Source organism: Chanos chanos, chromosome 8 (genome assembly GCF_902362185.1).
Source record: "Chanos chanos chromosome 8, fChaCha1.1, whole genome shotgun sequence".
Lineage (NCBI taxonomy): Eukaryota > Metazoa > Chordata > Actinopteri > Gonorynchiformes > Chanidae > Chanos > Chanos chanos.
Window position 1 is genome coordinate 42,221,605 of NC_044502.1, and position 27,034 is coordinate 42,248,638.

Here is a 27,034-nt window from a genome sequence, read left to right on the forward strand (position 1 = left end):
TCAGCAGAAATACAGAGAAGATCATTGTGAAGAGCCGTGGAGCAACAGACCTGAAAGACAGATCATCATCACCATCAAACTCACCTTCAAACAAACTCTGAAAGCGCTCAATCAGGACTGGAAACTCACAGCATCCTAACATCAACAAAAATGAAGTACATTAGCGTGTGTCTTGCTGCCACAGTTATCATTGCTTGCCTTTGTATCTTGGAGACATCAGCTCTTCCTCTCGCTGAGGTAAGTTTTACAGTCTATTCCAGACAATGTTTCGAGACTGGCCGTAACCTGAGATGGTTATTACTGCAGTCAAGTTGCTGCCATCACTGTCAAGTTAGTATGACAGCAAAAACAGCTATTATTCTTTTCCAACATACGATTCACTCTGTTCCAGACACAGGTGGATGAACCAAGCAACAATGAAGTCCTGCCTGAGATGGAATTAACTGAGACATCACAGGAGCAGCCTTCAGTAAGACACTATTCCCCAAGAGAAAAATAACAAGTTAATTAGTCCTTAAACCTTATTACATAAGTTGTAAATAGCAGCCATGATATGTTATTGTTATAAGGTAGCTAATATAATAATAATAATAATAATAATAATAATAATAATAATAATAATAATAATAACAAAGGAGAAGGAGAAGGACAGCAATGACGATGATGATGATAACAATGATAATGATCTCTTCTCTCTCTCCCTCTGTCACACACACACACACACACACACACACACACACACACACACACTATTCACAGTACTTCAGAGTGAACCAGAACCATCGTTGCCGGATCTGTTGAAACTGCTGCCCCGGCATGCGAGGCTGTGGAATGTGCTGCAGATTGTAACTCCCCTGGAACAATCTTACATGGGACCAGGCCTGAAAGCAGGAGCGTCGGAGATATCCCCAATTTTTTTTAGTTTTCTCCATAAAAAGAAAAAAATAAAATAAAAATGAAAAAAGTATATCTCATTGTGTCTGTTTCTTGATTTATGCAAATCATAAAATCTTACAACAATGACAACGTTATGTCAGAAAATTTCTGGTTATGATTAGATTAAGTGTCAAACCATCAAGCAACATGTTTCCTTTCTGCGTCCCGTCATTCCAAGAATGTAAGTGCTGTATTGCAGGGTCACACCTGGTAGACTTTGAGATAATGATCCAAATAATCCTAAAATACTAGATAGCTTCATAAGACAGATATCCTAATGTTAGCTAAGAGCAAACCTAGGATGTCTGGCTATCTGGTTTATGGGCACAAACTACCTTACCTGAACACCAGAATAAATATAAATAAAAGACAAAGAACTTCCCAAACTCCCTCATTAACAAAAAAACTGAGCTAAAATGGGGAAGAAAACAAATGGCACCCAACCTTCTTACGTCCTCCAAAAACTAAGAGAAAAAGAAAGAAATAAAGCTTAAATCGAAAATATAGTACATTCACATAAAACATACACAGACCTACAAGCAACTACAAGGTCAAAAAGAAATAAGGGGATGGCAACAACAAAAATACAGTAAGTTTAATACAACAGGGGTTCAACAATGTGACGAGTGTCTGTAGTCCGGAGAAGAAGTCCTCTCACCATGACAGTTTGGCCGTGTTTAAATATCCCTCAGTATATATCCTACACTTTCCGACAACCTATCGGTCAAAACGATTTATGAGCCCTGTGATTTATGAACCCTCCCTCAGCTTGATCGACAGGCGTAAGGGACATTTGGAGTCCCCTGTAATGAGAGTTGCTAATTCTCAGAGACAACAAACTTCAGATGTGATGAATCATTTACCTTTATTTCATGCACATGGAAATAATATTTCATGTTTTGCATATTTCATGTGTTGGGATTCCAGGATAACCTTTCAGAGAACATAGGATAATTGATGCTGTGCGTTATTATTTGGGAAAAAAACATGATTGACATGTCTGTGCGTCAGCCACTGTGTTTCTTCAAATTGATTCAAATAATTGTGAATGACCACGGGACGAAATTGCCCATTCTGTTTGCAACATTGGACTTTGATTTCACCAAGCAGTCCTTTCATTTACTATATATTATTGAAAAGTCATTGCTACTGTAGTCGCTCCCACCAAATGAGGTGCGGGACCCAGCGAGAGAAAAGTCTGGTGTGGCAGCTGGAGTAACCCTGCAACCTATACATCAAAACGAAGCTTCGAACCTGTAGTTTTTAACCGTATGTGTTAATTTCCTCCATTTAGAACAACACAAAACAAAACAAAAAAAAACCCAGTCGAAAGTTGTTTCATTCACTACACATTATTGAAAAGTTATCGCTGTATTCTGTAGCCGTCCCCACTGAGTAAGCGCAAACTATTTTTGTAAAATAGTAATTCACAGCGCACTGTAGTAACATTAGCACATCAAGAATTGCGAACACAGCAGCATTGGAATTTAAGATTATTCCCTTGAACTGAGGGATATTTTTCTATTTATTTTTGCTGTAAATAGTTTCTATTTCCAATACAAAAAAAAAACTTTCGATTTTTAAAACATTTTTTCAGTTTCTGATTGTTCAGTGTCTCCCAGTTAAAGGGGTGGAGGTGGTAGGGTCCAGACAGTTCATAAAACTTAGTTAAAAATAAAAATAGAGAATGAGAGAGAGAGATGAAAAGTACAGTATGAGAATGTGGAAATATATGTCATACTTGAATATATGCCAATATTAAATCAATTTGATGCTTTGAAGGCACAAAAATTGCTTTGCCAGCGAATATTAGGTTAGAAAACACAACATTTGACCTATTTAACGTGACTTCCGGTATAAACCGTGCCCACTTCTGGTCTGCTATCCCAATACAGATACAGAGACAGATCATTTTGTTCATTGAACAGTTACAGATACAGATACAGATACAGATAATGATGTTTCTGTACACCTCTAGTACAGACACCCAGTTCACCGCTCCCCGAGTGGTACAGACTAAATAGTTTTACTCAGGCCTTGACTTCTACATGACAAATGCTCTCTGTTCTCACACACAGGCACATCCTTGTAGCATATGGTAATTGTTCTAACATACAGATACACTCTTGCGGCATATAGTAACTAAGCAAGCACAGATCCCTATCATATTAATACTTCATCATGACGATAGTCATGAGGCACTGTTCCAGAACAAGTTGGACGAACTAAGGACTTGGACCCTCACACAGAAAAGGCTTATGGACTGTAACCTCATGTTTTTTACAGAAACATGGCTAAACAATGATGTCCCAAACAACGTGGTGGAACTAGAGGGGCGCACGGTCTTCAGGGCTGACAGAGCTGCAGTAGCAACAGGTAAAAGCAGGGGTGGTGGTTTATGCATCTATTTGTATAAATCATGGTGCACTGACTCTGCTAATGCTGACACTTATTGCTCTACTGATCTGGAATACCTGATTATTAAGTGCAGACCTTTTTATCTACCTCGAGAGTTTTCGTGCATCATTGCTGCTGCAGTTTATATACCACCGGATGCTAATGCTAAAGTGAAGCATGAAAGACCTCAGTGCCACTATTAGCAAGCTACAATCACTGCATCCAGACGGGGCCTTTATTGTTGCTGGGGACTTCAATCACTGCAACCTGCGTACTGTGCTTCCACGATTTCATCAAAATGTCTCATGCATCACAAGGGGACATAAAACCTTGGATCATGTCTACACAAATGTGGCTACAAAGCCACTCCCCTGAGCTTACAGCTCAGCCAGGGCCAACCTGAGGAGGGGAATCTCCCAAGCGAAATACAAATACAAACACAGGATCGAGAAGCACTTCAACTCCTCGGACACCCAGCGCATGTGGCAGGGCATACAGACCATCACGGACTACAAACCACCCAGTACTGTGCCCCCATCCAGCTCGGCCTCCCTCCCTGACGAGCTCAACCACTTCTACGCTCGCTTTGACCAGGAAAATAAAGAGGTCACCCTCAAAGCGGATCTCCCCCCCTGGTGAACTGCCTCTCTCACTTTCCAGCTCTGTGCCACCCTGAGCAGGGTGAATGCACGGAGAGCAGCTGGTCCAGATGGAATACCTGTGCTCAGAGTCTGTGCAGGGCAGCTGGCTGGGGTCCTCACGGACATTTTCAAGACTGCCACCATCGTGCCGGTTCCAAAGCGCTCCACTGCAACGGCCTTGAATGACTTCCGCACAGTTGCACTCACCCCCATCATTGCAAAGTGCTTTGAGAGACTGGTTCTAACTCATCTCACCTGGTCCCTGAACTCCTCCATCCTCATCAAAAAGGCACAACAGCGGCTTTACTTCCTGCGGAGCCTTAAGAAAGCTCATCTGTGTTCCAAGATACTGGTGGGCTTTTACCGCTGTACCATTGAGAGCACACTCACCAACTGCATCTCAGTGTGGTATGGCAATTGCTCCTCAGCAGACCGTAAAGCACTCCAGCGGGTGGTGAAAACTGCCCAATGGATCACCGGCACCCAACTGCCCACCATTGAGAACATTTACACTAAACGCTGCCTGGGCCAGGTGAAAAGCATCATCAAGGATGCATCCCACCCTAACCACGGACTCTTTACCCTCCTCCGATCTGGCAGGCGTTACAAGAGCCTCCGCTCCCGCACCAGCCGGCTCAGGAAGAGCTTCTTTCATGAGGCTGTGACCCTGCTGAACTCCACACCACACTCCACTGCACTATCTCTGTACTATATGCACTGTTTTCTGCTCTTTTGCACTGGCTTTACCTCTCATGCTGTTCAGAGTACCCTATTTAAACTGTACATACAACATACTGTAAATAGTTTGTCTATTATGTATATTCAACCCATACATATACACTCCTCTGTCTACTCTGTCAGCTTCACCTCTGTGTATAACATAATTAATATATATACATGTACATATCTGTATATATTGCTCACCACTGTCTATAATGCTGTACATACTGTAAGATATAGCATCACTTACTGCAGTACTCACTATACCTGCACTTATCTGTAAATAATACTATGCTTTGCACTTCTGGTTAGATGCTACTGCATTTCATTGGCTTTGCACCTGTACTCTGCACAATGTCAGTAAAGTTGAATCTAATCTAATCTAATCTAAATTGCCCCATAGGTGTAAGTGTCTGTATGTCTTGCACATTTCATTCCCTGCTAATGACTGGAGTTTGTTTAGAAACAAACTTCAGAGAGACCATAAAGTCCCTGGTTTAGACAGTGTCTACAACGCTGTGTGGAATAGTGTGACACTGTGAAAAAGCTAACACATATTTGCTAATCGCCTTGAAAAGGGTCCTGATGATCCTGATGTTGAGAGGATCATGCATGACCTAAAAGTTATGTTTCTTTGGAAAGACATGCCTGTTCTACGTGATGTTTTCAAAAAGACAGACAGGTTGTTCAAATGGGGTGATGCTTTGGATAGATACCAAGACATTAAAAGTAAAACTTTTGTGGGGGTCCAATGTCAATTACCAGAGCACTTTGAAAAGGTACAAAACTTTCAGCCCTTCTAATCTTACGGAACATTCATCTTACTTGAGACATTTGTGTGTTGATCACTATTCACCTGTTAAATCCACAAAATAGTTTTGTAATAACTAACCATTACAAAGAAAATCACAGGCTGTTCTCAGTTTCATTCAGTCAGTCAGTCAGTCAGTCAGTCAGTCAGTCATTCAGTCAGTCAGTCAGTCATTCATTCAGTCTCATTTACTGGCCCTTGTTTTTTTGGGGACACCTTACCAAGACCATGACCTTATGGACCATGACCTTCGCCGCTGCAGCCCACAAATCAAAAGCTTGATAAACACGTTCTTCTTCTAGTTTAAAATGCGGATCACTGCCACACAAGCGGACACACAAGCACCTACCGAAGCAGAGTGTACGCTCGCTCTTTAACATACAAACAAATATAGCTATTGGACGTTGCGGAAATGGTCATTGTTGTGGGATATACAAAAAATTCTGGTAAAATAAAACAGTCAGGTGAATTGGAGATACCAATAGGTGTGAATGTCTGTGTGTCTTGCACATTTCTTGCACATTATTGATTGGATAGCAAAGCCTGCAACACATTGCTGAGACCAGAAGTTGTAGGCTGTGCTATTCAATCAATTCCACCACACACTCTTATGCTCCTACTCTTCTATTATATTTTTATATTTCTACGGTTCTGTACATTCTCTTTATTGCTCATGTACATATATATTCCCTTATATATCTCCCTATATTACCCCAATATATACCTTTATTGTTCTTCCATTATTATTATTTTTATTTAACTACTACATTTGCAAGCTGAGCTGGCCCCCGAGCCCAAGAAGTTCATTGATGATAATGATGTCCACATTGTTATCTAGTAAATGACAATAAAACTTGAAACTTGAACTTGAAACAATGATCAACAATCACAAGGCACAAACAAAAAGTCAGGTGTTAAGTGTTGTTTTGATAAAAACCATTCATTTCAGTTGGATGTTTGCCAAAGTCAGGCTCAGGGAAACTATTGAACATCAATTCTCTGTTGACCCCTTCCTTCTTGGACACATCTTAGTGTGCATCTAAAGGTCTGAAAGCACCTATACATGCAGGTTGAAGATAAACTTTTATTTGAACTTAAACCATGATAGGAACTACAATAAACTCATTATTACTGTATCAAGCACACAAAGGAAATTGCAGCCACTAAGAACTGAATTCAGACTGCATGTTCAAAACACCAGCAATTTAACTGTGGGTCCAAAGGATCGAAGCCTTACTAAGGTGTGCCCAAGAAAGAAGGGTCAACAGAGAATTAATGTTCAATAGTTTCCCGGAGCCTGACTTTGGCAAACATCCAACTGAAACCAATGGTTTTTATCAAAACAACACTGAACACTTGACTTTTTGTTTGTGCCTTGTGAATGCTGATCATTGATTGAATAGTACAGCCTACAACTTCTGGTCTCAGCAATGTGCTGCAGGCTGCAGGTTGTGCAAGACAAACAGACATTCACACCTTGGGGCAATTAAGTATCTCCAATTCACCTGACTGGTTTTTTTTTCCCAGTATTGTGTATCCCACAACAATGACCATTTCTGCAACGTCCAATAGCTATATTTGTTTGTACGTTAAAGAGGGAGGTCAGTCTTTTGGATTGTGAGACACAGGCGGCTGCAGGGGGAGCTCAATACCATACAAAGCATTGTGTTATAGCATTTTACAATCACTCATCCTCACCCACACACACATACACACACACACACACACACACACACACACACACACACACACACACACACACACACACACACAAACCATCATTTTACAATCACTTATCCACACACACACACACACACACATATGCATGTACATATGCACACAATCACACAATGACAAACACCAGCATATGCACACCAATGCGCACATTACTCATACTCACACATGTTCCCACACCAAAAACATTGCTATTCTCATCACAGAAAAAGTAAAAAAAAAAAAGTCCAAAATGCAAAATTACACACTACACGCAAGAGCACTTTAATTTATCAAGTTACCACATTACCATTTGAATAATTTTTCCCCCTTAAATTACATACTGCACTGAAGTCAATACTGCAGAAATTCCTACAAAGAATGGACGATGAATGAAAGAGTGCATGAGATGGCAAATGACTGAGTGAGTGAGTGAATGAATGAGTGAATGAGTGAAGAGTGAGTGAATGAGTAAGTGAGTGAGTGATTGAGTGAATAACTATGAATTATCAGTAAGGTGAATGATCAGTAACGGGAAAAGGGGGAGGAAGGTCAGGGGGGTGTGGAGGAAGCAGACGGCCTGAAGTCAACATAAATAGCAGCACCCCAGTCCCTCAATCAGTCAGCAGTCAAACAGCAGAAATACAGAGAAGACCATTGTGAAGAACCGTGGAACAAAAGACCTGAAAGACAGATCATCATCACCATCAAACTCACCTTCGAACAAACTCTGAAAGCGCTCAATCAGGACTGGAAACTCACAGCATCCTAACATCAACAAAAATGAAGTACATTATCGTGTGTCTTGCTGCCACAGTTATCATTGCTTTCCTTTGTAACTTGGAGACATCAGCTGTTCCTCTCTCTGAGGTAAGTTTTACAGTCTATACCAGACAATGTTTGGAGACTGGGCTTAAATTGAGATGGTTATTACTGCAGTCAAGTTGCTGCCATCACTGTCAAGTTAGTATTGGCTAAAACAGCTATTAATCTTTTCCAACATACGATTCACTCTTTTCCAAACACAGGTGGATGAACCAAGCAACAATGAAGTCCTGCCTGAGATGGAATTAACTGAGACATCACAGGGGCTGCCTTCGGTAAGACACTATTCCCCAAGAGAAAAATAAGTTAATTAGTCCTTAAACCTTATTAAATAAGTTGTACATAGTAGCCATGATATGTAATTGCTATAAGGTAGCTAAAATAATAATAATAATAATAATAATAATAATAATAATAATAATAATAATAATAATAATAATAACAGGTGGATGAACCAAGCAACAGTGAAGTCCTGCCTGAGATGGAATTAACTGAGACATCAGAGGGGCTGCCTTCGGTAAGACACTATTTTCCAAGTTAATAACAAGTTAATTAGTCCTAAAGCCCACTAAAAAAGTTATACATAGCAGCCATGATATGCTATTGTAATAAGATAGCTAATATAATAATAATAATAATAATAATAATAATAATAATAATTATAATTATAATAATAATAAAGGAGAAGGACAACAATGACGATGATGATGATGATGATGATAACAATGATGATGATCTCTTCTCTCTCTCCCTCTCTCTCTCTCTCTTTCTCTCTCCCTCTGTCACACACACAAACAAACACATATACACCATTCACAGTACTTCAGAGTGAACCAGAGCCGTCGTTGCTGGATCTGTTGCAGCTGCTGCCCCGGCATGCGAGGCTGTGGAATGTGCTGCAGATGGTAACTCCCTTGGAACAATCTTACATGGTACCAGGCCTGAAAGCAGGAGCGTCGGAGATATCCCCAATTTTTTTTAGTTTTTCCCATAAAAAAATTTAAAAAAAGAAAAAAGTATATCTTATTGTGTATGTTTCTCGATTTATGCAAATCATAAAATCTTACAACAATGACAACGTTATGTCAGAGAATTTCTGGTTATGATTAGATTAAGTGTCAAACCATCATGCAACATATTTCCTTTCTGCCTCCTGTCATTCCAAGAATGCAAGTGTTGTATTGCAGGGTCACACCTGATAGGCTTTAAGATAATGATCCAAATAATCCTAAAATACCAGATAGCTTCATAAGATAGATATCCTAAATTAGCGTGCTTGCTCCTGGCATGACCTAAAAGTTATGTTTCTTTGGAAAGACATGCCTGTTCTACGTGACCTTTTCAAAAAGACAGACAGGTTGTTCAAATGGGGTGATGCTTTGGATAGATACCAAGACATTAAAAGTAAAACTTTTGTGGGGGTCCAATGTCAATTACCAGATCACTTGGAAAAGGTACAAAACTTTCAGCCCTTCTAATCTTATGGAACATTCATCTTACTTGAGACATTTGTGTGTTGATCACTTTTCGCCTGTTAAATCCACAAAATAGTTTTGGTAATAATTACACATTACAAAGAGAATCACAGGCTGTTCTCAGTTTCATTCAGTCAGTCAGTCAGTCAGTCAGTCAGTCAGTCAGTCAGTCATTCAGTCAGTCAGTCAGTCAGTCAGTCAGTCATTCATTCAGTCTCATTTACTGGCCCTTGTTTTTTTGGGGACACCTTACCAAGACCATGACCTTATGGACCATGACCTTCCCCGCTGCAGCCCACAAATCAAAAGCTTGATAAACACGTTCTTCTTCTAGTTTAAAATGCGGATCACTGCCACACAAGCGGACACACAAGCACCTACCGAAGCAGAGTGTACGCTCGCTCTTTAACGTACAAACAAATATAGCTATTGGACGTTGCGGAAATGGTCATTGTTGTGGGATATACAAAAAATTCTGGTAAAATAAAACAGTCAGGTGAATTGGAGATACTAATAGGTGTAAATGTCTGTGTGTCTTGCACATCATTGATTGAATAGCAAAGCCTGCAACACATTGCTGAGACCAGAAGTTGTAGGCTGTACTATTCCATCAATGATCAGCATTCACAAGGCACAAACAAAAAGTCAGGTGTTCAGTGTTGTTTTGATAAAAACCATTCATTTCAGTTGGATGTTTGCCAAAGTCAGGCTCAGGGAAACTGTTGAACATCAATTCTCTGTTGACCCTTCCTTCTTGGACACTTAGTGTGCATCTAAAGGTCCGAAAGCACCTATAGATGCAGGTTGAAGATGAACTTTTATTTGAGCTTAAACCATGATAGGAACTAGAATAAACTCTTTATTACTGTATCAAGCACACAAAGGAAATTGCAGCCACTAAGAACTGAATTCAGACTACATGTTCAAAACACCAGCAATTTAACTGTAGGTCCAAAGGATCGAGGTCTTACTAAGGTGTGCCCAAGAAGGAAGGGTCAACAGAGAATTAATGTTCAATAGTTTCCCGGAGCCTGACTTTGGCAAACATACAACTGAAACCAATGGTTTTTTATGAAAACAACACTGAACACTTGACTTTTTGTTTGTGCCTTGTGAATGCTGATCATTGATTGAATAGTACAGCCTACAACTTCTGGTCTCAGCAATGTGCTGCAGGCTGCAGGTTGTGCAATACACACAGACATTCACACCTTGGGGCAATTAAGTATCTCCAATTCACCTGACTGTTTTTTTTTTTTTTCCCAGTATTGTGTATCCCACAACAATGACCATTTCTGCAACGTCCAATAGCTATGATCCTGACTCCTCCCGCCCTGTGGACTGATCCATCCTGGTGTCATCATCTTCCATCCCCCGTCAGCCTCCTGTCTACATCACCATCCCCTTTGTTCATGCCCCAATTTATTTTCAGCTGTAACTGCCCACGTGGTCGGCACCTATTGCACACCTGTCTGACCAAGGAGGGGTCTCCTCTCTCTGTGGTCCTCCTCAAGATTTCTCCCATTTTCCCATTTCCCTCTTGGGTTTTTGGGGAGTTTTTTCTTGCCCGCCATGAGGATTAAGTCAGGGGGTGCCGTCATATTTTGATTTGACTGTTGTGGCCTGTAAAGCCCCTTGAGACTGTAAACAGTGATATTGGGCTCTAAATAAACTTGAACTTGAACTTGAACTTGAACTTATATTTGTTTGTACGTTAAAGAGGGAGGTCAGTCTTTTGGATTGTGAGACACAGGTGGCTGCAAGGGGAGCTCAATACCATACAAAGCATTGTATTATAGCATTTTACACACACACATACACACACACACACACACACATACACACACACACACACACACACACACACACACATATATATATACACACACACACACACACACACACACACATACACACACACACACACACACACACATATGCATGCACACACACACACACACACACACAAACACACACACACACACACACATATGCATGTACATATGCACACAATGACGAACACCAGCATATGCACACCAATGCACACATTACTCATACTCACACATGTTCCCACACCAAAAACATTGCTATTCTCATCACAGAAAAAGTAAAAAAAAAAAAGTCCAAAATGCACAATTACACACTACACGCAAGAGCACTTTAATTTATCAAGTTACCACATTACCATTTAAATCAATTCTCCCCCTTAAATTACATACTGCACTGAAGTCAATACTGCAGAAATTCCTACAAAGAATGGATGATGAATGAAAGAGTGAATGAGATGGCAAATGAATGAATGAGTGAGTGAATGAGTGAGTGAGTGAGTGAGTGAGTGAATGAGTGAATGAGTGAAGAGTGAGTGAATGAGTAAGTGAGTGAGTGATTGAGTGAATAACTGTATGTGAGTAAGTGGCCTTTTAACAGAATGCCATGCTATATATAAAAATGTCAACAAATTGCAAATTACAACAAAAAAAGAAAGAAAGAAATGCATAGATATCTGCCTATTGAAATATATCAGAAAAAAAAGGTTGACTATTTAATTAACTGTCAAAACAAGCCCATAGACCAGGAAAGATTAACGTCCTCCTTAAGAAACTCTCTCAGCTGGAGAGTCAGCCCTCCACTGCACGTGAGCGGGCTTGTTTCCAAGGTCTGACACTTGGAATTCCTAAACAAGAGTATGCATTTGCCCTACAAACAATAGTACACTTTGTTATGATTTTGGAAATGATAAAAAGTCCCAGTCAAAGGTGAATTATAAGTAACGGGAAAAGCGGGAGGCAGGTCAGGGGGGCGTGGAGGAAGCAGACTGCCTGAAGTCAACATAAATAGCAGCACCCCAGTCCCTCAGTCAGTCAGCAGAAATACAGAGAAGACCATTGTGAAGAGCCGTGGAACAAAAGACCTGAAAGACAGATCATCATCACCATCAAACTCACCTTCAAACAAACTCTGAAAGCGCTCAATCAGGACTGGAAACTCACAGCATCCTAACATCAACAAAAATGAAGTACATTAGCGTGTGTCTTGCTGCCACAGTTATCATTGCTTACCTTTGTATCTTGGAGACATCAGCTCTTCCTCTCGCTGAGGTAAGTTTTATAGTCTATACGAGACAATGTTTCGAGACTGGGCGTAACCTGAGATGGTTATTACTGCAGTCAAGTTGCTTCCATCACTGTCAAGTTAGTATGACAGCAAAAACAGCTATTATTCTTTTCCAACATACGATTCACTCTGTTCCAGACACAGGTGGATGAACCAAGCAACAATGAAGTCCTGCCTGAGATGGAATTAACTGAGACATCACAGGAGCAGCCTTCAGTAAGACACTATTCCCCAAGAGAAAAATAACAAGTTAATTAGTCCTTAAACCTTATTACATAAGTTGTAAATAGCAGCCATGATATGTTATTGTTATAAGGTAGCTAATATAATAATAATAATAATAATAATAATAATAATAATAATAATAATAATAATAATAATAATAATAATAACAGGTGGATGAACCAAGCAACAGTGAAGTCCTGCCTGAGATGGAATTAACTGAGACATCAGAGGGGCTGCCGTCGGCAAGACACTATTTTCCAAGAGAAAAATAACAAGTTAATTAGTCCTAAAGCCCACTAAAAAAGTTATACATAGCAGCCATGATATGCTATTGTAATAAGATAGCTAATATAATAATAATAATAATAATAATAATAATAATAATAATAATAATAATAATAATAACAAAGGAGAAGGAGAAGGACAGCAATGACAATGATGATAACAATGATAATGATCTCTTTTCTCTCTCCCTCTCTCTCTCTCTCTCTCTCTCTCTCTCTGTCTCTCTCCCTCTGTCGCACACACACACACACACACACACACACACACACACTATTCACAGTACTTCAGAGTGAACCAGAGCCGTCGTTGCCGGTTCTGTTGCAAGTGTTGCCCCAGCATGCGAGGCTGTGGAATTTGCTGCAGATAGTAACTCCCCTTGGAACAATCTTACATGGGACCAGGCCTGAAAGCAGGAGCGTCGGAGATATCCCCAATTCTTTTTAGTTTTCTCCATAAAAAGAAAAAAATAAAAAAAAAATGAAAAAAGTATATCTCATTGTGTCTGTTTCTTGATTTATGCAAATCATAAAATCTTACAACAATGACAACGTTATGTCAGAAAATTTCTGGTTATGGTTAGATTAAGTGTCAAACCATCAAGCAACATGTTTCCTTTCTGCGTCCCGTCATTCCAAGAATGTAAGTGTTGTATTGCAGGGTCACACCTGGTAGACTTTGAGATAATGATCCAAATAATCCTAAAATACTAGATAGCTTCATAAGACAGATATCCTAATGTTAGCTAAGAGCAAACCTAGGATGTCTGGCTATCTGGTTTATGGGCACAAACTACCTTACCTGAACACCAGAATAAATATAAATAAAAGACAAAGAACTTCCCAAACTCCCTCATTAACAAAAAAACTGAGCTAAAATGGGGAAGAAAACAAATGGCACCCAACCTTCTTACGTCCTCCAAAAACTAAGAGAAAAAGAAAGAAATAAAGCTTAAATCGAAAATATAGTACATTCACATAAAACATACACAGACCTACAAGCAACTACAAGGTCAAAAAGAAATAAGGGGATGGCAACAACAAAAATACAGTAAGTTTAATACAACAGGGGTTCAACAATGTGACGAGTGTCTGTAGTCCGGAGAAGAAGTCCTCTCACCATGACAGTTTGGCCGTGTTTAAATATCCCTCAGTATATATCCTACACTTTCCGACAACCTATCGGTCAAAACGATTTATGAGCCCTGTGATTTATGAACCCTCCCTCAGCTTGATCGACAGGCGTAAGGGACATTTGGAGTCCCCTGTAATGAGAGTTGCTAATTCTCAGAGACAACAAACTTCAGATGTGATGAATCATTTACCTTTATTTCATGCACATGGAAATAATATTTCATGTTTTGCATATTTCATGTGTTGGGATTCCAGGATAACCTTTCAGAGAACATAGGATAATTGATGCTGTGCGTTATTATTTGGGAAAAAAACATGATTGACATGTCTGTGCGTCAGCCACTGTGTTTCTTCAAATTGATTCAAATAATTGTGAATGACCACGGGACGAAATTGCCCATTCTGTTTGCAACATTGGACTTTGATTTCACCAAGCAGTCCTTTCATTTACTATATATTATTGAAAAGTCATTGCTACTGTAGTCGCTCCCACCAAATGAGGTGCGGGACCCAGCGAGAGAAAAGTCTGGTGTGGCAGCTGGAATAACCCTGCAACCTATACATCAAAACGAAGCTTCGAACCTGTAGTTTTTAACCGTATGTGTTAATTTCCTCCATTTAGAACAACACAAAACAAAACAAAAAAAAACCCAGTCGAAAGTTGTTTCATTCACTACACATTATTGAAAAGTTATCGCTGTATTCTGTAGCCGTCCCCACTGAGTAAGCGCAAACTATTTTTGTAAAATAGTAATTCACAGCGCACTGTAGTAACATTAGCACATCAAGAATTGCGAACACAGCAGCATTGGAATTTAAGATTATTCCCTTGAACTGAGGGATATTTTTCTATTTATTTTTGCTGTAAATAGTTTCTATTTCCAATACAAAAAAAAAACTTTCGATTTTTAAAACATTTTTTCAGTTTCTGATTGTTCAGTGTCTCCCAGTTAAAGGGGTGGAGGTGGTAGGGTCCAGACAGTTCATAAAACTTAGTTAAAAATAAAAATAGAGAATGAGAGAGAGAGATGAAAAGTACAGTATGAGAATGTGGAAATATATGTCATACTTGAATATATGCCAATATTAAATCAATTTGATGCTTTGAAGGCACAAAAATTGCTTTGCCAGCGAATATTAGGTTAGAAAACACAACATTTGACCTATTTAACGTGACTTCCGGTATAAACCGTGCCCACTTCTGGTCTGCTATCCCAATACAGATACAGAGACAGATCATTTTGTTCATTGAACAGTTACAGATACAGATACAGATACAGATAATGATGTTTCTGTACACCTCTAGTACAGACACCCAGTTCACCGCTCCCCGAGTGGTACAGACTAAATAGTTTTACTCAGGCCTTGACTTCTACATGACAAATGCTCTCTGTTCTCACACACAGGCACATCCTTGTAGCATATGGTAATTGTTCTAACATACAGATACACTCTTGCGGCATATAGTAACTAAGCAAGCACAGATCCCTATCATATTAATACTTCATCATGACGATAGTCATGAGGCACTGTTCCAGAACAAGTTGGACGAACTAAGGACTTGGACCCTCACACAGAAAAGGCTTATGGACTGTAACCTCATGTTTTTTACAGAAACATGGCTAAACAATGATGTCCCAAACAACGTGGTGGAACTAGAGGGGCGCACGGTCTTCAGGGCTGACAGAGCTGCAGTAGCAACAGGTAAAAGCAGGGGTGGTGGTTTATGCATCTATTTGTATAAATCATGGTGCACTGACTCTGCTAATGCTGACACTTATTGCTCTACTGATCTGGAATACCTGATTATTAAGTGCAGACCTTTTTATCTACCTCGAGAGTTTTCGTGCATCATTGCTGCTGCAGTTTATATACCACCGGATGCTAATGCTAAAGTGAAGCATGAAAGACCTCAGTGCCACTATTAGCAAGCTACAATCACTGCATCCAGACGGGGCCTTTATTGTTGCTGGGGACTTCAATCACTGCAACCTGCGTACTGTGCTTCCACGATTTCATCAAAATGTCTCATGCATCACAAGGGGACATAAAACCTTGGATCATGTCTACACAAATGTGGCTACAAAGCCACTCCCCTGAGCTTACAGCTCAGCCAGGGCCAACCTGAGGAGGGGAATCTCCCAAGCGAAATACAAATACAAACACAGGATCGAGAAGCACTTCAACTCCTCGGACACCCAGCGCATGTGGCAGGGCATACAGACCATCACGGACTACAAACCACCCAGTACTGTGCCCCCATCCAGCTCGGCCTCCCTCCCTGACGAGCTCAACCACTTCTACGCTCGCTTTGACCAGGAAAATAAAGAGGTCACCCTCAAAGCGGATCTCCCCCCCTGGTGAACTGCCTCTCTCACTTTCCAGCTCTGTGCCACCCTGAGCAGGGTGAATGCACGGAGAGCAGCTGGTCCAGATGGAATACCTGTGCTCAGAGTCTGTGCAGGGCAGCTGGCTGGGGTCCTCACGGACATTTTCAAGACTGCCACCATCGTGCCGGTTCCAAAGCGCTCCACTGCAACGGCCTTGAATGACTTCCGCACAGTTGCACTCACCCCCATCATTGCAAAGTGCTTTGAGAGACTGGTTCTAACTCATCTCACCTGGTCCCTGAACTCCTCCATCCTCATCAAAAAGGCACAACAGCGGCTTTACTTCCTGCGGAGCCTTAAGAAAGCTCATCTGTGTTCCAAGATACTGGTGGGCTTTTACCGCTGTACCATTGAGAGCACACTCACCAACTGCATCTCAGTGTGGTATGGCAATTGCTCCTCAGCAGACCGTAAAGCACTCCAGCGGGTGGTGAAAACTGCCCAATGGATCACCGGCACCCAACTGCCCACCATTGAGAACATTTACACTAAACGCTGCCTGGGCCAGGTGAAAAGCATCATCAAGGATGCATCCCACCCTAACCACGGACTCTTTACCCTCCTCCGATCTGGCAGGCGTTACAAGAGCCTCCGCTCCCGCACCAGCCGGCTCAGGAAGAGCTTCTTTCATGAGGCTGTGACCCTGCTGAACTCCACACCACACTCCACTGCACTATCTCTGTACTATATGCACTGTTTTCTGCTCTTTTGCACTGGCTTTACCTCTCATGCTGTTCAGAGTACCCTATTTAAACTGTACATACAACATACTGTAAATAGTTTGTCTATTATGTATATTCAACCCATACATATACACTCCTCTGTCTACTCTGTCAGCTTCACCTCTGTGTATAACATAATTAATATATATACATGTACATATCTGTATATATTGCTCACCACTGTCTATAATGCTGTACATACTGTAAGATATAGCATCACTTACTGCAGTACTCACTATACCTGCACTTATCTGTAAATAATACTATGCTTTGCACTTCTGGTTAGATGCTACTGCATTTCATTGGCTTTGCACCTGTACTCTGCACAATGTCAGTAAAGTTGAATCTAATCTAATCTAATCTAAATTGCCCCATAGGTGTAAGTGTCTGTATGTCTTGCACATTTCATTCCCTGCTAATGACTGGAGTTTGTTTAGAAACAAACTTCAGAGAGACCATAAAGTCCCTGGTTTAGACAGTGTCTACAACGCTGTGTGGAATAGTGTGACACTGTGAAAAAGCTAACACATATTTGCTAATCGCCTTGAAAAGGGTCCTGATGATCCTGATGTTGAGAGGATCATGCATGACCTAAAAGTTATGTTTCTTTGGAAAGACATGCCTGTTCTACGTGATGTTTTCAAAAAGACAGACAGGTTGTTCAAATGGGGTGATGCTTTGGATAGATACCAAGACATTAAAAGTAAAACTTTTGTGGGGGTCCAATGTCAATTACCAGAGCACTTTGAAAAGGTACAAAACTTTCAGCCCTTCTAATCTTACGGAACATTCATCTTACTTGAGACATTTGTGTGTTGATCACTATTCACCTGTTAAATCCACAAAATAGTTTTGTAATAACTAACCATTACAAAGAAAATCACAGGCTGTTCTCAGTTTCATTCAGTCAGTCAGTCAGTCAGTCAGTCAGTCAGTCATTCAGTCAGTCAGTCAGTCATTCATTCAGTCTCATTTACTGGCCCTTGTTTTTTTGGGGACACCTTACCAAGACCATGACCTTATGGACCATGACCTTCGCCGCTGCAGCCCACAAATCAAAAGCTTGATAAACACGTTCTTCTTCTAGTTTAAAATGCGGATCACTGCCACACAAGCGGACACACAAGCACCTACCGAAGCAGAGTGTACGCTCGCTCTTTAACATACAAACAAATATAGCTATTGGACGTTGCGGAAATGGTCATTGTTGTGGGATATACAAAAAATTCTGGTAAAATAAAACAGTCAGGTGAATTGGAGATACCAATAGGTGTGAATGTCTGTGTGTCTTGCACATTTCTTGCACATTATTGATTGGATAGCAAAGCCTGCAACACATTGCTGAGACCAGAAGTTGTAGGCTGTGCTATTCAATCAATTCCACCACACACTCTTATGCTCCTACTCTTCTATTATATTTTTATATTTCTACGGTTCTGTACATTCTCTTTATTGCTCATGTACATATATATTCCCTTATATATCTCCCTATATTACCCCAATATATACCTTTATTGTTCTTCCATTATTATTATTTTTATTTAACTACTACATTTGCAAGCTGAGCTGGCCCCCGAGCCCAAGAAGTTCATTGATGATAATGATGTCCACATTGTTATCTAGTAAATGACAATAAAACTTGAAACTTGAACTTGAAACAATGATCAACAATCACAAGGCACAAACAAAAAGTCAGGTGTTAAGTGTTGTTTTGATAAAAACCATTCATTTCAGTTGGATGTTTGCCAAAGTCAGGCTCAGGGAAACTATTGAACATCAATTCTCTGTTGACCCCTTCCTTCTTGGACACATCTTAGTGTGCATCTAAAGGTCTGAAAGCACCTATACATGCAGGTTGAAGATAAACTTTTATTTGAACTTAAACCATGATAGGAACTACAATAAACTCATTATTACTGTATCAAGCACACAAAGGAAATTGCAGCCACTAAGAACTGAATTCAGACTGCATGTTCAAAACACCAGCAATTTAACTGTGGGTCCAAAGGATCGAAGCCTTACTAAGGTGTGCCCAAGAAAGAAGGGTCAACAGAGAATTAATGTTCAATAGTTTCCCGGAGCCTGACTTTGGCAAACATCCAACTGAAACCAATGGTTTTTATCAAAACAACACTGAACACTTGACTTTTTGTTTGTGCCTTGTGAATGCTGATCATTGATTGAATAGTACAGCCTACAACTTCTGGTCTCAGCAATGTGCTGCAGGCTGCAGGTTGTGCAAGACAAACAGACATTCACACCTTGGGGCAATTAAGTATCTCCAATTCACCTGACTGGTTTTTTTTTCCCCAGTATTGTGTATCCCACAACAATGACCATTTCTGCAACGTCCAATAGCTATATTTGTTTGTACGTTAAAGAGGGAGGTCAGTCTTTTGGATTGTGAGACACAGGCGGCTGCAGGGGGAGCTCAATACCATACAAAGCATTGTGTTATAGCATTTTACAATCACTCATCCTCACCCACACACACATACACACACACACACACACACACACACACACACACACACACACACACACACACACACACAAACCATCATTTTACAATCACTTATCCACACACACACACACACACACATATGCATGTACATATGCACACAATCACACAATGACAAACACCAGCATATGCACACCAATGCGCACATTACTCATACTCACACATGTTCCCACACCAAAAACATTGCTATTCTCATCACAGAAAAAGTAAAAAAAAAAAAGTCCAAAATGCAAAATTACACACTACACGCAAGAGCACTTTAATTTATCAAGTTACCACATTACCATTTGAATAATTTTTCCCCCTTAAATTACATACTGCACTGAAGTCAATACTGCAGAAATTCCTACAAAGAATGGACGATGAATGAAAGAGTGCATGAGATGGCAAATGACTGAGTGAGTGAGTGAATGAATGAGTGAATGAGTGAAGAGTGAGTGAATGAGTAAGTGAGTGAGTGATTGAGTGAATAACTATGAATTATCAGTAAGGTGAATGATCAGTAACGGGAAAAGGGGGAGGAAGGTCAGGGGGGTGTGGAGGAAGCAGACGGCCTGAAGTCAACATAAATAGCAGCACCCCAGTCCCTCAATCAGTCAGCAGTCAAACAGCAGAAATACAGAGAAGACCATTGTGAAGAACCGTGGAACAAAAGACCTGAAAGACAGATCATCATCACCATCAAACTCACCTTCGAACAAACTCTGAAAGCGCTCAATCAGGACTGGAAACTCACAGCATCCTAACATCAACAAAAATGAAGTACATTATCGTGTGTCTTGCTGCCACAGTTATCATTGCTTTCCTTTGTAACTTGGAGACATCAGCTGTTCCTCTCTCTGAGGTAAGTTTTACAGTCTATACCAGACAATGTTTGGAGACTGGGCTTAAATTGAGATGGTTATTACTGCAGTCAAGTTGCTGCCATCACTGTCAAGTTAGTATTGGCTAAAACAGCTATTAATCTTTTCCAACATACGATTCACTCTTTTCCAAACACAGGTGGATGAACCAAGCAACAATGAAGTCCTGCCTGAGATGGAATTAACTGAGACATCACAGGGGCTGCCTTCGGTAAGACACTATTCCCCAAGAGAAAAATAAGTTAATTAGTCCTTAAACCTTATTAAATAAGTTGTACATAGTAGCCATGATATGTAATTGCTATAAGGTAGCTAAAATAATAATAATAATAATAATAATAATAATAATAATAATAATAATAATAATAACAGGTGGATGAACCAAGCAACAGTGAAGTCCTGCCTGAGATGGAATTAACTGAGACATCAGAGGGGCTGCCTTCGGTAAGACACTATTTTCCAAGTTAATAACAAGTTAATTAGTCCTAAAGCCCACTAAAAAAGTTATACATAGCAGCCATGATATGCTATTGTAATAAGATAGCTAATATAATAATAATAATAATAATAATAATAATAATAATAATAATAATTATAATAATAATAAAGGAGAAGGACAACAATGACGATGATGATGATGATGATAACAATGATGATGATCTCTTCTCTCTCTCCCTCTCTCTCTCTCTCTTTCTCTCTCCCTCTGTCACACACACAAACAAACACATATACACCATTCACAGTACTTCAGAGTGAACCAGAGCCGTCGTTGCTGGATCTGTTGCAGCTGCTGCCCCGGCATGCGAGGCTGTGGAATGTGCTGCAGATGGTAACTCCCTTGGAACAATCTTACATGGTACCAGGCCTGAAAGCAGGAGCGTCGGAGATATCCCCAATTTTTTTTAGTTTTTCCCATAAAAAAATTTAAAAAAAGAAAAAAGTATATCTTATTGTGTATGTTTCTCGATTTATGCAAATCATAAAATCTTACAACAATGACAACGTTATGTCAGAGAATTTCTGGTTATGATTAGATTAAGTGTCAAACCATCATGCAACATATTTCCTTTCTGCCTCCTGTCATTCCAAGAATGCAAGTGTTGTATTGCAGGGTCACACCTGATAGGCTTTAAGATAATGATCCAAATAATCCTAAAATACCAGATAGCTTCATAAGATAGATATCCTAAATTAGCGTGCTTGCTCCTGGCATGACCTAAAAGTTATGTTTCTTTGGAAAGACATGCCTGTTCTACGTGACCTTTTCAAAAAGACAGACAGGTTGTTCAAATGGGGTGATGCTTTGGATAGATACCAAGACATTAAAAGTAAAACTTTTGTGGGGGTCCAATGTCAATTACCAGATCACTTGGAAAAGGTACAAAACTTTCAGCCCTTCTAATCTTATGGAACATTCATCTTACTTGAGACATTTGTGTGTTGATCACTTTTCGCCTGTTAAATCCACAAAATAGTTTTGGTAATAATTACACATTACAAAGAGAATCACAGGCTGTTCTCAGTTTCATTCAGTCAGTCAGTCAGTCAGTCAGTCAGTCAGTCAGTCAGTCATTCAGTCAGTCAGTCAGTCAGTCAGTCAGTCATTCATTCAGTCTCATTTACTGGCCCTTGTTTTTTTGGGGACACCTTACCAAGACCATGACCTTATGGACCATGACCTTCCCCGCTGCAGCCCACAAATCAAAAGCTTGATAAACACGTTCTTCTTCTAGTTTAAAATGCGGATCACTGCCACACAAGCGGACACACAAGCACCTACCGAAGCAGAGTGTACGCTCGCTCTTTAACGTACAAACAAATATAGCTATTGGACGTTGCGGAAATGGTCATTGTTGTGGGATATACAAAAAATTCTGGTAAAATAAAACAGTCAGGTGAATTGGAGATACTAATAGGTGTAAATGTCTGTGTGTCTTGCACATCATTGATTGAATAGCAAAGCCTGCAACACATTGCTGAGACCAGAAGTTGTAGGCTGTACTATTCCATCAATGATCAGCATTCACAAGGCACAAACAAAAAGTCAGGTGTTCAGTGTTGTTTTGATAAAAACCATTCATTTCAGTTGTATGTTTGCCAAAGTCAGGCTCAGGGAAACTGTTGAACATCAATTCTCTGTTGACCCTTCCTTCTTGGACACTTAGTGTGCATCTAAAGGTCCGAAAGCACCTATAGATGCAGGTTGAAGATGAACTTTTATTTGAGCTTAAACCATGATAGGAACTAGAATAAACTCTTTATTACTGTATCAAGCACACAAAGGAAATTGCAGCCACTAAGAACTGAATTCAGACTACATGTTCAAAACACCAGCAATTTAACTGTAGGTCCAAAGGATCGAGGCCTTACTAAGGTGTGCCCAAGAAGGAAGGGTCAACAGAGAATTAATGTTCAATAGTTTCCCGGAGCCTGACTTTGGCAAACATACAACTGAAACCAATGGTTTTTTATGAAAACAACACTGAACACTTGACTTTTTGTTTGTGCCTTGTGAATGCTGATCATTGATTGAATAGTACAGCCTACAACTTCTGGTCTCAGCAATGTGCTGCAGGCTGCAGGTTGTGCAATACACACAGACATTCACACCTTGGGGCAATTAAGTATCTCCAATTCACCTGACTGTTTTTTTTTTTTTCCCAGTATTGTGTATCCCACAACAATGACCATTTCTGCAACGTCCAATAGCTATGATCCTGACTCCTCCCGCCCTGTGGACTGATCCATCCTGGTGTCATCATCTTCCATCCCCCGTCAGCCTCCTGTCTACATCACCATCCCCTTTGTTCATGCCCCAATTTATTTTCAGCTGTAACTGCCCACGTGGTCGGCACCTATTGCACACCTGTCTGACCAAGGAGGGGTCTCCTCTCTCTGTGGTCCTCCTCAAGATTTCTCCCATTTTCCCATTTCCCTCTTGGGTTTTTGGGGAGTTTTTTCTTGCCCGCCATGAGGATTAAGTCAGGGGGTGCCGTCATATTTTGATTTGACTGTTGTGGCCTGTAAAGCCCCTTGAGACTGTAAACAGTGATATTGGGCTCTAAATAAACTTGAACTTGAACTTGAACTTGAACTTATATTTGTTTGTACGTTAAAGAGGGAGGTCAGTCTTTTGGATTGTGAGACACAGGTGGCTGCAAGGGGAGCTCAATACCATACAAAGCATTGTATTATAGCATTTTACACACACACATACACACACACACACACACACATACACACACACACACACACACACACACACACACATATATATATACACACACACACACACACACACACACACACATACACACACACACACACACACACACATATGCATGCACACACACACACACACACACACAAACACACACACACACACACACATATGCATGTACATATGCACACAATGACGAACACCAGCATATGCACACCAATGCACACATTACTCATACTCACACATGTTCCCACACCAAAAACATTGCTATTCTCATCACAGAAAAAGTAAAAAAAAAAAAGTCCAAAATGCACAATTACACACTACACGCAAGAGCACTTTAATTTATCAAGTTACCACATTACCATTTAAATCAATTCTCCCCCTTAAATTACATACTGCACTGAAGTCAATACTGCAGAAATTCCTACAAAGAATGGATGATGAATGAAAGAGTGAATGAGATGGCAAATGAATGAATGAGTGAGTGAATGAGTGAGTGAGTGAGTGAGTGAGTGAATGAGTGAATGAGTGAAGAGTGAGTGAATGAGTAAGTGAGTGAGTGATTGAGTGAATAACTGTATGTGAGTAAGTGGCCTTTTAACAGAATGCCATGCTATATATAAAAATGTCAACAAATTGCAAATTACAACAAAAAAAGAAAGAAAGAAATGCATAGATATCTGCCTATTGAAATATATCAGAAAAAAAAGGTTGACTATTTAATTAACTGTCAAAACAAGCCCATAGACCAGGAAAGATTAACGTCCTCCTTAAGAAACTCTCTCAGCTGGAGAGTCAGCCCTCCACTGCACGTGAGCGGGCTTGTTTCCAAGGTCTGACACTTGGAATTCCTAAACAAGAGTATGCATTTGCCCTACAAACAATAGTACACTTTGTTATGATTTTGGAAATGATAAAAAGTCCCAGTCAAAGGTGAATTATAAGTAACGGGAAAAGCGGGAGGCAGGTCAGGGGGGCGTGGAGGAAGCAGACTGCCTGAAGTCAACATAAATAGCAGCACCCCAGTCCCTCAGTCAGTCAGCAGAAATACAGAGAAGACCATTGTGAAGAGCCGTGGAACAAAAGACCTGAAAGACAGATCATCATCACCATCAAACTCACCTTCAAACAAACTCTGAAAGCGCTCAATCAGGACTGGAAACTCACAGCATCCTAACATCAACAAAAATGAAGTACATTAGCGTGTGTCTTGCTGCCACAGTTATCATTGCTTACCTTTGTATCTTGGAGACATCAGCTCTTCCTCTCGCTGAGGTAAGTTTTATAGTCTATACGAGACAATGTTTCGAGACTGGGCGTAACCTGAGATGGTTATTACTGCAGTCAAGTTGCTTCCATCACTGTCAAGTTAGTATGACAGCAAAAACAGCTATTATTCTTTTCCAACATACGATTCACTCTGTTCCAGACACAGGTGGATGAACCAAGCAACAATGAAGTCCTGCCTGAGATGGAATTAACTGAGACATCACAGGAGCAGCCTTCAGTAAGACACTATTCCCCAAGAGAAAAATAACAAGTTAATTAGTCCTTAAACCTTATTACATAAGTTGTAAATAGCAGCCATGATATGTTATTGTTATAAGGTAGCTAATATAATAATAATAATAATAATAATAATAATAATAATAATAATAATAATAATAATAATAATAACAGGTGGATGAACCAAGCAACAGTGAAGTCCTGCCTGAGATGGAATTAACTGAGACATCAGAGGGGCTGCCGTCGGCAAGACACTATTTTCCAAGAGAAAAATAACAAGTTAATTAGTCCTAAAGCCCACTAAAAAAGTTATACATAGCAGCCATGATATGCTATTGTAATAAGATAGCTAATATAATAATAATAATAATAATAATAATAATAATAATAATAATAATAATAATAACAAAGGAGAAGGAGAAGGACAGCAATGACAATGATGATAACAATGATAATGATCTCTTTTCTCTCTCCCTCTCTCTCTCTCTCTCTCTCTCTCTCTGTCTCTCTCCCTCTGTCGCACACACACACACACACACACACACACACACACACTATTCACAGTACTTCAGAGTGAACCAGAGCCGTCGTTGCCGGTTCTGTTGCAAGTGTTGCCCCAGCATGCGAGGCTGTGGAATTTGCTGCAGATAGTAACCCCCTTGGAACAATCTTACATGGGACCAGGCCTGAAAGCAGGAGCGTCGGAGATATCCCCAATTCTTTTTAGTTTTCTCCATAAAAAGAAAAAAATAAAAAAAAAATGAAAAAAGTATATCTCATTGTGTCTGTTTCTTGATTTATGCAAATCATAAAATCTTACAACAATGACAACGTTATGTCAGAAAATTTCTGGTTATGGTTAGATTAAGTGTCAAACCATCAAGCAACATGTTTCCTTTCTGCGTCCCGTCATTCCAAGAATGTAAGTGTTGTATTGCAGGGTCACACCTGGTAGACTTTGAGATAATGATCCAAATAATCCTAAAATACTAGATAGCTTCATAAGACAGATATCCTAATGTTAGCTAAGAGCAAACCTAGGATGTCTGGCTATCTGGTTTATGGGCACAAACTACCTTACCTGAACACCAGAATAAATATAAATAAAAGACAAAGAACTTCCCAAACTCCCTCATTAACAAAAAAACTGAGCTAAAATGGGGAAGAAAACAAATGGCACCCAACCTTCTTACGTCCTCCAAAAACTAAGAGAAAAAGAAAGAAATAAAGCTTAAATCGAAAATATAGTACATTCACATAAAACATACACAGACCTACAAGCAACTACAAGGTCAAAAAGAAATAAGGGGATGGCAACAACAAAAATACAGTAAGTTTAATACAACAGGGGTTCAACAATGTGACGAGTGTCTGTAGTCCGGAGAAGAAGTCCTCTCACCATGACAGTTTGGCCGTGTTTAAATATCCCTCAGTATATATCCTACACTTTCCGACAACCTATCGGTCAAAACGATTTATGAGCCCTGTGATTTATGAACCCTCCCTCAGCTTGATCGACAGGCGTAAGGGACATTTG

At 40.0% G+C, this 27,034-nt stretch overlaps 1 protein-coding gene across 1 annotated transcript; it reads left to right on the forward strand.

The window, feature by feature from the left end:
• The first annotated feature begins 12,472 nt into the window (after positions 1-12,472).
• On the forward strand, positions 12,473-13,509 carry LOC115819718 (hepcidin-like). The gene is made up of 3 exons (XM_030783220.1): positions 12,473-12,616; positions 12,777-12,848; positions 13,441-13,509. Exons 1-3 carry the CDS (start codon positions 12,530-12,532, stop codon positions 13,507-13,509), a joined length of 228 nt encoding a protein of 75 aa, XP_030639080.1. The 5' UTR covers positions 12,473-12,529.
• Positions 13,510-27,034: the final 13,525 nt, after the last annotated feature.

Bases quoted from the DNA above. Each gene is read 5' to 3' on its own strand.
- LOC115819718 (XM_030783220.1), top strand. From the start codon at position 12,530: ATGAAGTACATTAGCGTGTGTCTTGCTGCCACAGTTATCATTGCTTAC. The intron at 12,617-12,776 runs GTAAGTTTTATA...TTCCAGACACAG, and splicing joins CAGCTCTTCCTCTCGCTGAG to GTGGATGAACCAAGCAACAA. The intron at 12,849-13,440 runs GTAAGACACTAT...AGAGTGAACCAG, and splicing joins CATCACAGGAGCAGCCTTCA to AGCCGTCGTTGCCGGTTCTG.